Below are 16,513 nucleotides of genomic sequence, written 5' to 3' on the forward strand. Positions count from 1 at the left end.
TGCCTTTTGGATACATTATTTTGACCTCTAGCCATTTTGCATTCAAGGAAGCAACATAATCTTACAGTTTTACTCATAAGAACTGCTGTATTGGAATAGGCCAATGCTCCAGCTAGCCCATTATTTGTATGGGGAAAGGGGTAGAACACCCCAGCAGAGTGTGATGGCAGCAAATAGCATGTTAGTTTCATGATGCACTTTTTAGAGGCTTTTAGTTAGGATAAACAACATGGAAAGAAAAGGGAGGGGCAAGGGCATGCTGGAGAAAAGAGGGGTGTGGGGGCAGGTGTGAAGTGAAGCAACTCTGGAGAATAGGGAGGGGGAGAGTTGGAGCAAACAGCCAATCAGTGCAGGGTAGAGACAGTCCAGTCAAAACTGTAGGAAGTTCTCTGGCCACAGGCCCCTGCTTTGACTCCTTCTCAGCCCAGCAGCTCCAGCTGGCTGGGGTCTCTGGTTGGTTCCTCTCCAGTTTCTCCCCATGCCATCTGGTGAGGTGGGAGGAGGCAGGGAGGCATCACCTGAGTCCTAGTTTCCCCTAATTGTGGGGGATGGAGGGGGTCCACTGCACTGTGCTGGTGGGGAGGGGTGGCCCTGGCTGGTCATGTAGGGCTGGGGAGGGAAATGGTTGTCCAATTCCTGCTAAAACAGTAGTGGCAGTTTTAAAAAGAACAAGGCAGGGATTCTTTAGCCAGCAGATTTTGAGGCCAGCATCTGATTTAATCAGCATCAGGAATGATTGCTGAACATCGTTCATCACACAGCATCAGGTCATCAGGTCACTGCAAGGCTGGCAGAGCAAGTGGGGGAAGTGGAGAGGGCTGATTTTATAGGCCTTTGGGTTAATATTCTAATTTACAAGTAAAAAGCCCTTTAGAGAGTCCTCTTCCCAACCATTGTTAGCCAAATTAGCACCAAGTACAGCCTGTTTGTGCAGGTCCCTCTCATTGCCCTAATGCAGTGGTTCCCAACCTCTCCTTTTTTGAGCCTGTTGGGATGGGATAGACTGGCTGGTGCCCTCATGTCCCCTTTGCCCTAAATCTTGACACACTTGCTGTCCTGTCTCCTTTATTCTGTCCATTTTCTCACTCTTCCTTGTCCCTTTGTTCTTTTATACATGCTTTCCCCATCCCCTTACCACTGCTCCCCCTAAACCTACTTCTGCTGATGACTCTGATCCCCATTCCCTCTCTCAACACGGTGCCGGCAGTGCTCATGTGGGGGTGGAGTAGAGAAGCTTGGGCTAGCAGGCTGCTACTTGGGGCTGCAGCCACCATGTGAGCTGCTCTTGCAACCAACCCTTTTAAGAGCCACAGCAGAAGGGGAGAAGCTTCCAAGGAGCTACCTTCTACCTCATCTGCAGAAGGGTCAGCATGTTTCAGGTGGGGAGATAGATCTGGGCAGCTGCAGTTTTCTTCACCTACACTGTGATCCTTTTCTCTGGCACCTCCACGTTGGGAAACACTGCTCTTATAAAAGTGTCTTTGTTTCTTTCTAGTTGCTTGCTGCCAGCCTAAATAGTGTCCTAATGGCTCTGCTTGGATTAACATCTGATGCCATCTACAGCTGAAATCTAAACAGAAAATCCTGCCTTTGTGTTCACATCAGCTCTGCTTTTGTGGAGCTGAGATTCAAAACTCCAGAATGGTCCCTGATCCAATTGATACACGGTGGTGGGTGGGAGGGAGGGAAAGATATTTTACTATCTTTGTTTTCTGGGTAGAAAGAATATCACTGTGTGATTCAGCCCCTTGCACCTCACTGACATTTATTTCATAATGAATTATACAAAAGCTCTATTAATCTGACCTCCACGTAACTGAAGGTTGATCCTGTGCCAGATAGCTATGCACCCTAAGCCTTGCTTATGTAAAACTCCGTTTTCCCAAAGGTTCCAGATATTTCCAACACTTTGGAAAAATAAGTATACACAATTTTATTTTAAAATATCCCTGGTGTGTGGGGGAGCCAAAATGGAGGATAGTTTATTTCTTGGACTGGCAGAACAACCCTGTGTGAGAATAGCTGACTTTGTAGTATACTTAAGGCCACAATTTGCTTTCTTACTGTCACACAGTGGGAACGATGATTCAGACACTAGGAAGCTCTTTCAAAAATAATTGTCCAAAAGCATCAAACTTCTGTTTAGTTCTGTTCAGAGTTCCCTGAACTGTGATAAAATGTACTCTCGTGATGTCCATTAAAGTCTCCGGTACACACAATGCTTATTCACCTCTTACACTGGTATAAATTGGAAATAACTCCACAGCAGTTGTAAACTTAGTCTATGTCTGCACCATGCACAGTTAGGGTTACTGGAATACAAACAATACACTGGTGTAACAATCAGTAAGTGGGAGAAGAATCTGGCCCAGTATGGTGGAGGCTAACATCTGAGGAATAGCTTGTATTAGCTCTAGTGGTCAGTGCCAATGTAGAAAAATTCCCTGCCCTTCTCAGCCAGGAACTGTGCCAAGTGCTGTTAGAAATGGGAAGAATTAAAGTGATAAATGCCCAGAATACAAGTCTCTAGCACAGTTACATTAATATTATGACACTTCTTCGCGTGACTGTGACTGAATTATTTGCTTAACACTATATGCAACCATTCTTCATTGCTTAATATCTGTCATTTCAATTTGGATGAGTCTTAAGATTCAGTTCATGAGTCATCAGCCCAGTTGCAATGCCTTATTTTACAAAATTTCAATTTCCAGGCAGTTGTTCAAGGATCATTGCTATCTGCTCCCTTACTAACATGTTATACATTTTCATATTAAAAGCTCAAAAATACATTTTATGGTCATTTCCAGTAGGCAGTTGTTTTTTCTCCAAGGTGTGTGGGTTTGGTTGGCTGGGGATTTTTTTAAGTGAATGTTTAGGTTTGCCATTTAGCACCAATGCCAAAGCATTCAGACAGTAAGCCCCTCTAGTCACAGAACAGGGTCAATACCTGCAGGAGCAATACAACCCTTGTGGAAAAGTCCTCTAGAGACAAAACCAATAGGGTGGTAGAGAAATTGCCTTTATAGGCTTTTTTTAAACTGTCCTATAGGCTTCCACGGTAGAATCTCAGAGTTACGAATACCTCAGGAATGGAGGTTGTTCATAAATCTGGAATGTTTGTAACTGAACACCACATTATGGTGGTTCTTTCAAATGTTTGCAATGGAACATTGATGTAATACAGCTTTGAAACTTTACTGTGCAGAAGAAAAATGCTGCTTTCCCTTTATTTTTCTAGTAGTTTAAATTTAACACCTTACTGTGCTGTATTTGCTTTTTGGTGGTTGTTTTGGCTCTGCTGCTGCCTTATTGCAGACTTCCAGTTCCAAATGGGGGGGTGGGGGGGTTGACTGGTCAGTTTGTAACTGAGGTTCTACTGTAGTCTGTAGCAAAACTATAATTCTATTAAATCCTATAGGATGGTTCAAAAACCTTATACAGAAAGGTTATTTTCTGTTATTTATGGTATTTTATCATAGAATTAAGCCATGTGTAGGGGTGAATGGTAAATCTGTCTCCATGCCTATTTAGGTTCCTGCAATGAGAACCAAGCAAGTTCTGGAGGCGCGGAGTGGGTGCAGAGGGCTGCCCTTTTATTTGTATTGCAGAGACTACAAAGGGGGATAATAAGTGCCATTATGGTGGTAGTTTTGTGATACAGGCACTTGTCAACTAGAACAAACACCTTATTTCAGCCAGGCCTCCAAATAGCCATTAAATGGCCTTAGCTCATAGTCACTGTTACCCAGCATATAAACCAGTTGCCTAGGAATAGCAATATGCATAGCCTATTACTTGACGTTTGAGAAATGGCTGACTATATTCGTAGCATCCAGCTCTGGGGTAAGTGCTGTATATTTCACTTTGCATCCTGCAATGGAAATAACTTTCAGGGCCAATTGACACTTGCTCTCTGAAAAGTCTTTGTTTGGCAACTCTAGGGGTATGTCTACACTACGAAATTAGGTCGAATTTATAGAAGTCAGTTTTTTAGAAATCGGTTTTATATATTCGAGTGTGTGTGTCCCCACAGAAAATGCTCTAAGTGCATTAAGTGAATTAACTCGGCGGAGCGCTTCCACAGTACCGAGGCAAGCGTCGACTTCTGGAGTGTTGCACTGTGGGTAGCTATCCCACAGTTCCCGCAGTCTCCGCTGCCCATTGGAATTCTGGGTTGAGATCCCAATGCCTGATGGGGCTAAAACATTGTCGCGGGTGGTTCTGGGTACATATCGTCAGGCCCCCGTTCCCTCCCTCCCTCCGTGAAAGCAGCAGCAGACAATCATTTTGTGCCTTTTTTCCTGTGCAGATGCCATACCACGGCAAGCATGGAGCCCACTCAGGCAACCGTCACCATATGTCTCCTGGGTGCTGGCAGACGCGGTACTGCATTGCTACACAGCAGCAGCAACCCACTGCCTTGTGGCAGCAGACGGTGCAATAGGACTGGTGGCTGTCATTGTCATGTCCGAGGTGCTCCTGGTCGCCTCTGTGAGGTCGCAGATTCTGGGCTCGGGAAACAAGCACAGACTGGTGGGACCGCATAGTGTTGCAGGTCTGGGACGATTCCCAGTGGCTGTGAAACTTCCGCATGCGTAAGGGCACTTTCATGGAACTGTGACTTGCTTTCCCCTGCCCTGAAGCGCATGAATACCAAGATGAGAGCAGCCCTCACAGTTGAGAAGTGAGTGGCGATAGCCCTGTGGAAGCTTGCAACGCCAGACAGCTACTGGTCAGTTGGGAATCAATTTGGAGTGGGCAAATCTACTGTGGGGGCTGCTGTGATGCAAGTAGCCCACACAATCAAAGATCTGCTGATATCAAGGGTAGTGACCCTGGGAAATGTGCAGGTCATAGTGGATGGCTTTGCTGCAATGGGATTCCCTAACTGTGGTGGGGCCATAGACGGAACCCATATCCCTATCTTGGCACCGGAGCACCAAGCCGGCGAGTACATAAACCACAAGGGGTACTTTTCAATAGTGCTGCAAGCTCTGGTGGGACACAAGGGATGTTTCACCAACATCAACGTGGGATGGCCGGGAAAGGTACATGACGCTCGCATCTTCAGAAACTCTGGTCTGTTTCAAAAGCTGCAGGAAGGGACTTTATTCCCAGACCAGAAAATAACTGTTGGGGATGTTTAAATGCCTATAGTTATCCTTGGGGACCCAGCCTACCCCTTAATGCCATGGCTCATGAAGCCGTACGCAGGCAGCCTGGACAGTAGTCAGGAGCTGTTCAACTACAGGCTGAGCAAGTGCAGAATGGTGGTAGAATGTGCATTTGGACGTTTAAAGGCGCGCTGGTGCAGTTTACTGACTCGCTTAGACCTCAGCGAAACCAATATTCCCACTGTTATTACTGCTTGCTGTGCACTCCACAATATCTGTGAGAGTAAGGGGGAGATGTTTATGGCCGGGTGGGAGGTTGACGCAAATCGCCTGGCTGCTGGTTACGCGCAGCCAGACACCAGGGCGGTTAGAAGAGCACAGGAGGGCGCGGTACGCATCAGAGAAGCTTTGAAAACCAGTTTCATGACTGGCCAGGCTACGGTGTGAAAGTTCTGTTTGTTTCTCCTTGATGAAACCCCCCGCCCCTTGGTTCACTCTACTTCCCTGTAAGCTAACCACCCTCCCCTCCTCCCTTCGATCACCGCTTGCAGAGGCAATAAAGTTATTGTTGCTTCACATTCATGCATTCTTTATTCATTCATCACACAAATAGGGGGATGACTACCAAGGTAGCCCAGGTGGAGGAGGGAAGGAAAATGCCACACAGCACTTTAAAAGTTTACAACTTTAAAATTTATTGAATGCCAGCCTTCTGTTTTTTGTGCAATCCTCTGTGGCGGAGTGGCTGGTTGGCCGGAAGCCCCCCCCACCGCATTCTTGGGTGTCTGGGTGTGAAGGCTATGGAACTTGGGGAGGAGGGCGGTTGGTTACACAGGGGCTGTAGTGGCAGTCTGTGCTCCAGCTGCCTTTCGTGCAGCTCAACTATACACTGGAGCATACTGGTTTGATCCTCCAGCAGCCTCAGCATTGAATCTTGCCTCCTCTCATCACGCTGCCACCACATTTGAGCTTCAGCCCTCTCTTCAGCCGCCACCTCTCCTCCCGGTCATTTTGTGCTTTCCTGCACTCTGACATTATTTGCCTCCATGCATTCGTCTGTGCTCTGTCAGTGTGGGAGGACAGCATGAGCTCAGAGAACATTTCATCACGAGTGCGTTTTTTTTTCCTTTCTAATCTTCACTAGCCTCTGGGAAGGAGAAGATCCTGTGATCATTGAAACACATGCAGCTGGTGGAGAAAAACAAAGGGACAGCGGTATTTAAAAAGACACATTTTATAAAACAGTGGCTACACTCTTTCAGGGTAAACCTTGCTGTTAACATTACATACATAGCACATGTGCTTTCGTTACAAGGTTGCATTTTGCCTCCCTCCACCGCGTGGTTACCCCTTCAATCTTCCCCCCTCCATGTGGCTAACAGCGGGGAACGTTTCTGTTCAGCCACAGGCAAACAGCCCAGCAGGAACGGGCACCTCTGAGTGTCCCCTGAAGAAAAGCACCCTGTTTCAACCAGGTGACCATAAATGATATCTCACTCTCCTGAGGATAACACAGAGAGATAAAGAATGGATGTTGTTTGAACACCAGCAAACATACACTGCAATGCTTTGTTGTACAATGATTCCCGAGTACGTGTTACTGGCCTGGAGTGGTAAAGTGTCCTACCATGGAGGACGCAATAAGGCTGCCCTCCCCAGAAACCTTTTGCAAAGGCTTTGGGAGTACATCCAGGAGAGCCGCGAATGCCAGGGCAAATTAATCCTTTCACAGGCTTGCTTTTAAACCATGTATAGTATTTTTAAAAGGTACACTCACCGGAGGTCCCTTCTCCGCCTGCCGGGTCCAGGAGGCAGCCTTGGGTGGGTTTGTGGGGTACTGGCTCCAGGTCCAGGGTGAGAAACAGTTCCTGGCTGTCGGGAAAACCGGTTTCTCCGCTTGCTTGCTGTGAGCTATCTACAACCGCATCATCATCATCATCATCTTCGTCCCCAAAACCTGCTTCCGTGTTGCCTCCATCTCCATTGAAGGAGTCAAACAACACGGCTGGGGTAGTGGTGGCTGAACCCCCTAAAATGGCATGCAGCTCATCATAGAAGTGGCATGTTTGGGGCTCTGACCCGGAGCGGCCGTTCGCCTCTCTGGTTTTCTGGTAGGCTTGCCTCAGCTCCTTCAGTTTCAAGCGGCACTGCTTCGGGTCCCTGTTATGGCCTCTGTCCTTCATGCCCTGGGAGATTTTGACAAAGGTTTTGGCATTTCGAAAACTGGAATGGAGTTCTGATAGCATGGATTCCTCTCCCCATACAGCGATCAGATCCCGTACCTCCCGTTCGGTCCATGCTGGAGCTCTTTTGCGATTCTGGGACTCCATCATGGTCACCTCTGCTGATGAGCTCTGCATGGTCACCTGCAGCTTGCCACGCTGGCCAAACAGGAAATGAGATTCAAAAGTTCGCGGTTCTTTTCCTGTCTACCTGGCCAGTGCATCTGAGTTGAGAGTGCTGTCCGGAGCGGTCACAATGGAGCACTCTGGGATAGCTCCCGGAGGCAAATACCGTCGAATTGTGTCCACAGTACTCCAAATTCGACCCGGCAAGGCCAATTTAAGCGCTAATCCACTTGTCAGGGGTAGAGTAAGGAAATCGATTTTAAGAGCCCTTTAAGTCGAAAAAAAGGGCTTCATCGTGTGGATGGGTGCAGGTTTACATCGATTTAACACTGTTAAGTTTGACCTAAAGTCATAGTGTAGACCAAGGCTAGGACTCCTCTGTTAAAACACCTGGAAAAGCTTAGACTCCCCATTTATGCTGTGTTGAATACATTGAACCCCAGTGGTTGTCCATGCAAACTGAAAAATCACCTGGATAATACCTTCAGGGGCACTTCAGAACTGCCCATTTTAAAGGTCAACTATCACTACACGAAAATGTCGGCGATAATATAGAAAAATATGTGTATTGCCCCTAGGCAATAACTAGAATCTCACCTTTGACTGTGACCCTACTTAGCTCTTTTCAAGGCTTTTTTCATTACTGCAGAAAGAACTACCTGGAATTAGATGCTGGTGTATAGATCCCAGCATTCTGATTAGTGCACTAGAAGTACACTGGATATTTGGATCCGTTCTGTATCCAGCTCTATATATGGAGGTGGTGCAAAGGGAGCCAGTTAGGATCGCACCTGTGAAAGCAGTTTGGAGAAACCGGGCCCTACCCCTTTCTCTCTCCTGGATGGGGTGGTCTGAAACTGAAAGCAGCAGCTTTTCATGCTTGAGTTAAAGGCAAATCTCTATTGTTAGTGGTTAAGCCTTCAGCCACCAGAAGGTGATACCACGACAACTATACTAGCAGTTCTTGCGGACCTCCAGTTGGCCTGAGCTAAGGCTATTATATGGGATGCAAAGTGTCTCCCTGGAGCTCAAAGATGAGCACCACATTGGCAGCTGTCTCTTTTAGGGTTCTCACTGATCACTTTTCACTTAGGCAGATGCCACATGACATCTCTCCTGCTGAAGTGCTAGGATTTTGGGGATGGGGGAAGGGTAAAAGGAACCACGAGGAAAAGACAAATAAAATGCTCTACGTATGAGTGGGGGGAGAGAAGATAAGAGTTGTCATGGCAATGTTGCCTCAAGATAGATAGATATTTAAATCTCGCCGAATTTTAGCATTCAAAATACATTTGCATTTCCCTGGAAGGTTTTAGGATTTAAAAAAAAAAAATCATTTTCCCTACTTTTCAGGGCATTTTTTCTCCTGGAGAGCCAGCCCCCACGAGATAAATAATGTCATAAAAGAAACATTTTGTTTCCAGCAGGACAGAAGTATCCATCATTGTCCTATTCCCTTCGCCAAATGTCTGACAAAAGCACGTGCTCATCTCCCTGGCAGAGGAGGTGGTTTAGCAAGGGCCAGTGCTTGCCATTAAAAAGCCACATGGGCAAATTTTTGCTGTGTTCCACCCGTAGAAATCCAGAATAACTCTAATTCGGATTATAGTCAGTGCTTAGATACCAAGTGATATAGCACCTCCACTAATGTAACTGAAAATAGAAGTTGGCCAAGAGAAACTAGGGACTTAAGATTCAAAAAAAGCAAAGAAAGGTGAGACAGACAAAAGGTTGGCCATAGTCAGAGTCCTGAGTGGGGTTACAGCATCATGATCCAATGGCTGGAAGTTGAAGCTAGACAAATTTAGTCTGGAGATAAGGCATACATTTTTGACAGTGAGGATAATTAACCATTGGAACAATTTACCAATGTTCAGTCTCTATCACTGACAATTTTTAAATCACAGGTGGCTGTTTCTCTAAAAGATATGCTTGAGGAATTAGTCTGGGGAAGTTCAGTGGCCTATAGCTGATCACACTGATCCCATCTGGCATTGGAATCTATAAGCTAGGGTTGCCAACTTTCTAATGGCAAAACACTGAACACCCTTCTCAGCCCCTTCCCCAAGGCCCCACCCCCACTCGCTCCATTCCCCCCTTCCTCCATCACTTGCTCTCCCCACCCTCATTTTCACCGGGCTGGGGCAGGAGGTTTGAGAGCAGGAGGGGCAGGGCTGGGCTCCAGCTGGTGGTGCAGGGGATGAGGGATTTGGGTTGTAAGAGGGGGCTGGGGCAGAGGGTTGGGGATAATGGGCTGTAGGTGCAGGCTCCAGATTGGGCCAGAAATGAGGGTTTCAGGCTAGGACTGAGGGGTTCAGAGTGCAGGAGGGTGTGTGAGCTCTGGGGTGGGGCCAGGGATGAGGGGTTTGGGGTGCAGGAAGAGGTTCAGAGCTGGCAGGTGGGGTGTTGGGGGGATGCAGGCTCAGGGAGGGAGTTTGGGTGCAGGAGGGGACTCCAGGCTGAGGCAGGGGGTTGGGGTAGGGTCCAGAAGCACTTACTGCAGCTCCCAGGAAGTGGTCACCAGGTCCCTGCAGCCCCTAGGTGCATGGGCAGCCAGGGAGACTCCACACCAGAGGTGGGCAAACTACAGCCCATGGGCCACATCCAGCCCGCAGGACCCTCCTGCCCGGCCCCTGAGCTCCTGGCCTGGGAGGCTAGCCCCCGGCCCTTCTCCTGCTGTTCCCCCTCCCCCGCAGCCTCAGCTCTCTGCGCTGCTGGCGCAATGCTCTGGGCGGCCGGGCAGTGCAGTTGCAGAACTGTGGCCTGACCCGGTGCTCTCGGCTGTTCCCTCCGGGAGCCACACGGCGCTAGGGCAGGCAGGGAGCCTGCTTGTCTTAGTCCCGGGTCCCCACTTCGCCACCAGCCAGACTGATGGCCCTGTCGGCACCACTGACTAGAGCTTTTCAACCGGGTGTTCCAGGTGAAAACCAGATGCCTGGTAACCCTACCATAAGCACCTCCTGTGAAATGCTGCTGCAATCAATGCAAAGGATCCTCTGGTGACAGCAGCATTAAGGGCACCAGATCCCCTCTTGCTGTAGGGTACCAGCCAAGCCTCAGCCGAGATCAATTTCTTAATAGCCGTACACAACGGGCATTCTCTGCTCTATCTCCCCCTATGGAACCCAAGCAGGTCGCTGCTGTCAGAAGCCCAGAGAGGAGAGATCTGGCTCCTCTCCTGACTTTCTAGTCTGACTACAAAAAGGGTATTTTTAACTGACACTTCCAAGTCAATAATGACTCAGCCACTGCAGCAAGGAGACTATTGATCATCATAGTTGAAAAGCCAGGACTCCTTGGAAACACAGGGTCACATGCTGGTAAGGTAGACTCAGCCTTCATCCTGCCAACATAAATACACTGTAGATCTTTTAGACAAGACTTTTGCAACCATGGTCCTCTCTGCTCCATGAGTAGATAATAGGGCACCTCTTCAGCTACCCAGTGAGCAGTGGTGACTTACCTGTTTTTGCTGTCTTTCCATCACAAACACATCCAGGCTGTTTCCCCTTTCACCCCGTGTACATTTACTCTTCAGTTCCTACGCAAAACAGAACATGATCCAGCCTTCCCCTGCTCATCCTCTGAGCTCTTCTACTTCCTGTTCCTCCCAACTATATATATAAAACTTCCCAGTTACTGAGCCAACTGTCTCATTAGCCCAGTAACTACTACCCAGGTGTCAATAATCCCCACCCCCAAAAAGAAAGCGTGAACCCTGCAGCCTTCTCTATGCTGCTGCAACTTCGGTGACCAAGCTGCTATAGTTAGCCCTCTGTCAAAGCATCAAAAAACCCAAGGCACTTTTTTTGCGGGGTAAGTGACAGAGCTGGTCCTAGTGTCAGTGGCCACCATGTCCACTAACATATCACTGTGTAGGTGCTGTGTGCCAGCTGCTTGAATGGCAGCATTTCACTGATGGCTGAGGCCATTTCTGTATGTATATGGTATATAAAGGCCAAACGGATGAAAAAGCACTATATGAATGCCCGATATTATGCTCTTGCTAGGACAAATAGTAGGGATGTAGCTGGGAACCAAATTATCACAGGCCCTTATACCAGGGAAGGAACTAAATATACCAGAACAGAGGAAAAACAGTAAGTAGCTCTTAGACATTTTGGTCAGAGAGTTCTTAAAAACAGAGAGCTGTAGTTTCAGCTAGTGGAAATCAGCACCAAAGTCAATGGATCAACACCAATTTAACACAAGCTGAGCATCTGGCCCGGGAAGAGTCAAGGTTCACCTCCAATTAACAACATTTTAGTCCCCCTTCATGGGGATTTTCTTACATCTTTTTAAGACCAGATTGCTACAAACACCTGTCAGGATCTAGGTTTACTTGGTCCTGCCTCAGTGTAGGGGGCTGGCCTAGGTGACTTCTCAAGGGCCTTCCCGCTCCACATGCCTACTATTCTATCTTCACTGGTGACAAAGGCAACAGTCATGGCGCATAGTAGCAAAATACTACTTTATGCAGCTCTAAGACATAGTTTCTCGTCATTGTGATTCTCTTTGTTGTTGCCTGCCGAAGCCAGACTCTGATACCTTTTTTCAGCTGATCCAGAGGGCACAGTGGTGGCCTCACGCCACACCACCAATTTTGAAAGGCACGGCACACCCTGGATTTGTAATTCCTGGAATGGCACGTTAAATAATTTGCTTGTACAGTTTCGTCAGATGTAAGTGACTGGTTACATATTTTTGTTATTCCATCCTTGCAGAGCATTTAGGCCTTTCAGCTCTTGTGCCGCACAGTGACTCTGTAGCTCTGAAATCTGTATTTTGATGGAACGCTTGGAGAGCCAGCAATTCTAGGCTAACAAAGGAACAGCAAGGCAGCAACGTCAGTTCCTGCTCAGTAGGCTTCAGAACCCAGTGTTGTCAAAGGCTGATTGAGAGCAATCAATCAATCCTTGTGTTGCTAGTGGTTGAACCCAGTCTACTACAGCTTCAAAACAAAAAGAACAGGAGGACTTGTGGCACCTTAGAGACTAACCAATTTATTTGAGCATGAGCTTTCGTGAGCTACAGCTCACTTCATCGGATGCTCACGAAAGCTCATGCTCAAATAAATTGGTTAGTCTCTAAGGTGCCACAAGTCCTTCTTTTCTTTTTGCGAACACAGACTAACACGGCTGTTACTCTGAAAGCTTCAAAACGGTACGTGCATCAGACAGTGGTAACTGGATTACCTCTGCACAACTATTTGAGAAGCTGCTGGCTTGTTGCAGCATTTATTAGCATTCTTACGTAGTTCTAAGCTTTCCACAAATAAGATTCCCATTCCAGCAAAGCAGCCTTCTGGCAGATTTGCTACTGCCTGACACCTTCTTGCATGCAGAGGAGGGAAAATTACACATATTGTGGCAAAACTGCTTGCAAATTTTACTTTTCTTTCATGCTTTGCAGGATTGGTGTCCTGTTTTCACCCATCACATTCTAAAAACCTTTGCACAGATGAAAAGGCATCTTGGGAGCAATAGGACTGAGTTAGTTCATGCAAGATGATAGTGATGACTGCACGAATAGACCATGGTGTGTCCTGGAAAGTCAACTAGCACAAGTGGTGAGAATGCAGGTGTCGCACATTCAACATTGAGCAAAGCATTTTATTAGAAGGAGGATCTTTGAATCACTTAATCCTTGAGTCAGCCAGTGGAACAATTTCACATTAAATTTGCAAGAGATTATGCCTTGATATGAAGCGACCGTACTTGTAAAAAAGAAGTAAATTCATTGCTTGATAATTCACCATTCCAATTTACCTCTATACTGGGCCTAGGCTTGTAAGCTTTTATTCATGTGTTATTATTTATTGTATGTAGTTTCAGTAAATTCAGTACAACTATTCGCACAGCCTAGCACAATGGGGCTTTAATCTCTAAATATTCAGATAGATGCCTAATGGGATTTAGGTTTTGTTGCAAATTCCACTAGATGCCTACATATCTTTTAAAAATCTACGCCCACCTTAATAAAAATCATTAGTAATAATAAAAATAAAGGGTTGCTAGGTCAGATCTCAGGTTTTTATTGTAACCGATAAGTGGTTAGGGACCAATTCTATTTATACTGAAGTTGATGTCAAAACTCTCTCTGACAATAATGGGCTGGAGCAGGCCCCTGCTGGTGAATTTTTCATACTAGGTGGGAAGAATACTGCTATGACATCCTGTGTTAGCCTTTATGCCGTTTAGAGCTGCAATGCTCAAATACAGTAAACCAAACCCAACAATCTAATTTTCTAAATCACCTTTGTGTTGAAAATTCTTCTTGCCTTTACCTTTCTTTTCCCGCATTGCACAGATATTGAAATTATTGTCTCAGCTATAATCTTCATTCTGTGATGAGATAGGGTTTTTCACAGTGTGATCTCCTCATAGAACTCCACCAAGTCGTTCGCTTATGTGACTCATTCAATTACGCAATGTGGGCAGGCGTTTAGATAATAAAGGTAGTTAGCAGTGAGAAATACTGCTGATTCCTGAGGAGGTGGAATTCTACTGCTGGTGTTTTATCCTATGTGCTGCTAAATTCACTGAGCTTCCAGCCATTTTAGAAGCTAAAAATTTCTCCTTTCTGCTATTTTTTTAAGAGCCACTTACAAAAATCAGGTTGGCAGTTAAGGAACAAAAAAAGTGTCGTACCAAATGCAAGTTTGCGGCTATCCTCTTCTAAGTGATATTTCTCCATTTCTGGCAATTTAGTGACTATAACCAGCCCAGGCCCCAAACAGTATCCTTTATCCTAGTTGTGCATATGCTTAAACAACAGTTGATACATAAATGGGTGCTGTTCTCCTGATTCAAGAATTGCAGCTAGTGACTGTGCCTAAGTGAATTATTTTGTTTGAAAAAGCTATATGTACTGACAAAAAACAGACTATTATACAAATAAATGATAGGCCTTGGAGATTAGGCATACTACAGGTCAGCAAATACAATTAGACTGCAAATTCCAAGGGAACTTTTTATTTAACGAACATTGGGGGGAAAAAATGCACATCTCAAACTCTGTGCAAGGGGGAATTATTAACTGGTCGTAAATACAGCTTTGATGTGGAAGTCTGCTGACGTATTGAAATTGTATGCATATGATGGCTTCAAAGGGGATGCAAACTGAACCAAAAACAGAATTAGTTAAAGCAGACAAATTGATTAGCACTGAGTTATAGGCCTCTGCACATTAACGAAAATGATTAACCGCTTGGTTGCTGTAGTCCTATTGGGGAAACATATCTTGTTGAGGCTGCCAGATGTGGCTGTCGAAAACAGCTGCTGCAGCATATGCACATTCCAGCAACACTGAATGGATTGGAAAGGACAGGAAATTACAATATTTTCACTTCACACACAGGATGCGATGTGATGTGAGATCAGTGATTTATTTGCAAAATGAAATTCCTAGATCAGGGAAGCCATGCACAGGTCTTGAAGCTGTGAACCAAGGTAAAGAGGGTGTCGTATTATATATAGCAAATCCACGCTACAGAAAAATATATAGCAAAAGGGAAAATGCATTCCTTGGCTGAGCGTGTGTTGAACATTGAGAGCCAGGGAACAGAAACTTTAGAAAGGAGGAATTTCCCTGGCTGCCCGCTACAAATAAACCACTGTGTGAAACTGGCAACATGCACATAGCTGTACATCTGGCACACTGATATAACTGAACTTCAGAGTGCAGCTTTCATATTATTATTATCATTTATTTATTCCAATAGCGCCCAGAGGCCTCACCCAGGAGCAGGGCCCCATTATGCTCAGTGGTGTACAAAAACTCAGCAAGAAGCAGTCCCAAAGAGCTTATCCATCTAAGGCTAGGGTTTTCAAAGGAACCTGTGAGAATTAATTGCCCAATGCCCATTGAAATTCAGGGATTTAGATGCCTAACTTCCGTAGGCTCCTTTGACAATACCAGCCTAAACAGACAAGATAGATAAAGGGGGCGGAGAGAATATTATCCCCATTTTACAGATGGAGAACTGAGGCACAGAGGGATCAGTGTCTTAGCTGAGGTCACACAGGAAGACTGGGTCAGACCTAGGAATTAATCCTAAATCTCTTGAGAATAAGGCTAATGGTTTAACCGTACAGTCAGCCTTCCAGCCAGAAGGTCTACTGGGTCTGGAGTGGCTTGCAGTGCATACAAAGGCTGGGCTGGCACAGTAATCACTGTGAGGGGAGGGAATGACATTTTCCTGGGTGGCTAAACACACTGGTTGTACTGGCTGACCAGATACCTTTCAGTAAATCTCTATGCCAACACAGACAAATGTAAAATTAAACTGTCATCAAAAAGAGAAAAGGTATCAAATCTGAGCTGTTGTATCAAAAGGAAGAGAGCAAGACTTTTGTTCCTGATGACTCAAGAGTTTTCATGCTTTTACAGCCAGAGTAGGCTGACACTGACAGGGGGATGCAAGCTGTCACTGTGCCTTCTTGTGTGCATGAAAAGGAAGATGATCTGCAGGTGTTGCCAGGCTAGTGCGAGGGCATTTGAGCAGGCAATGTTATGGTTAATGTACTGTGTCTAGAGGATTGCTCAGGGTCATTCTGATGGAGGAAATCTTATACAAAGTTCCCGAACATATTGCAACAAAAGTGATCACTTCTTAAATGCAGTATTTAAAGGGCCCATAAAAGAATAAGGATATGCCTAGATTGCAAAAAAACAACAACAACGACCAAACCTCATGACACTGAGTCTCAGTCAACTGACTTGGGCTTGTGCAATGGGGATAACAGCAGTGTAGACATTTGGGGTCTGAGTCCTACCCCCCTCACTGAGGTTCAGAGTCTGGGCTCCAGCCTAAGCCCAAACAGCCCTGCGAATCCCCCTGCTCCCAAGACTCACTTCTGCAAGTCTTTTTTCGTTTGCAGTGTAGACATATCATAACAGACCTATGGGGCCAGCGTTAAGGTTGTTTGCGGGGGCTGGTCAGTGAGAGCTTGGGTAGTGGTGTGTGTGATTTGTGTGTTAAGGCTGGCTTCAGAATATTTTATGTAACCTCATATGACTGCCCTAGATGTCTTTGATGTTTTTAGC

The 16,513-nt window shown here is 46.1% G+C and overlaps 1 protein-coding gene across 1 annotated transcript; it reads right to left on the reverse strand.

The window, feature by feature from the left end:
* Nucleotides 1-6,116: 6,116 nt before the first annotated feature.
* On the reverse strand, nucleotides 6,117-7,623 carry LOC142068465 (myb/SANT-like DNA-binding domain-containing protein 7). Its single transcript, XM_075117619.1, has 2 exons — nucleotides 6,895-7,623; nucleotides 6,117-6,305 (listed from the first exon to the last, which is right to left on the reverse strand). Exons 1-2 carry the CDS (start codon nucleotides 7,475-7,477, stop codon nucleotides 6,223-6,225), a joined length of 666 nt encoding a protein of 221 aa, XP_074973720.1. The 5' UTR covers nucleotides 7,478-7,623; the 3' UTR covers nucleotides 6,117-6,222.
* Between the last annotated feature and the right edge of the window lie 8,890 nt (nucleotides 7,624-16,513).

Source organism: Caretta caretta, chromosome 11 (genome assembly GCF_965140235.1).
Source record: "Caretta caretta isolate rCarCar2 chromosome 11, rCarCar1.hap1, whole genome shotgun sequence".
Classification (NCBI taxonomy): domain Eukaryota; kingdom Metazoa; phylum Chordata; order Testudines; family Cheloniidae; genus Caretta; species Caretta caretta.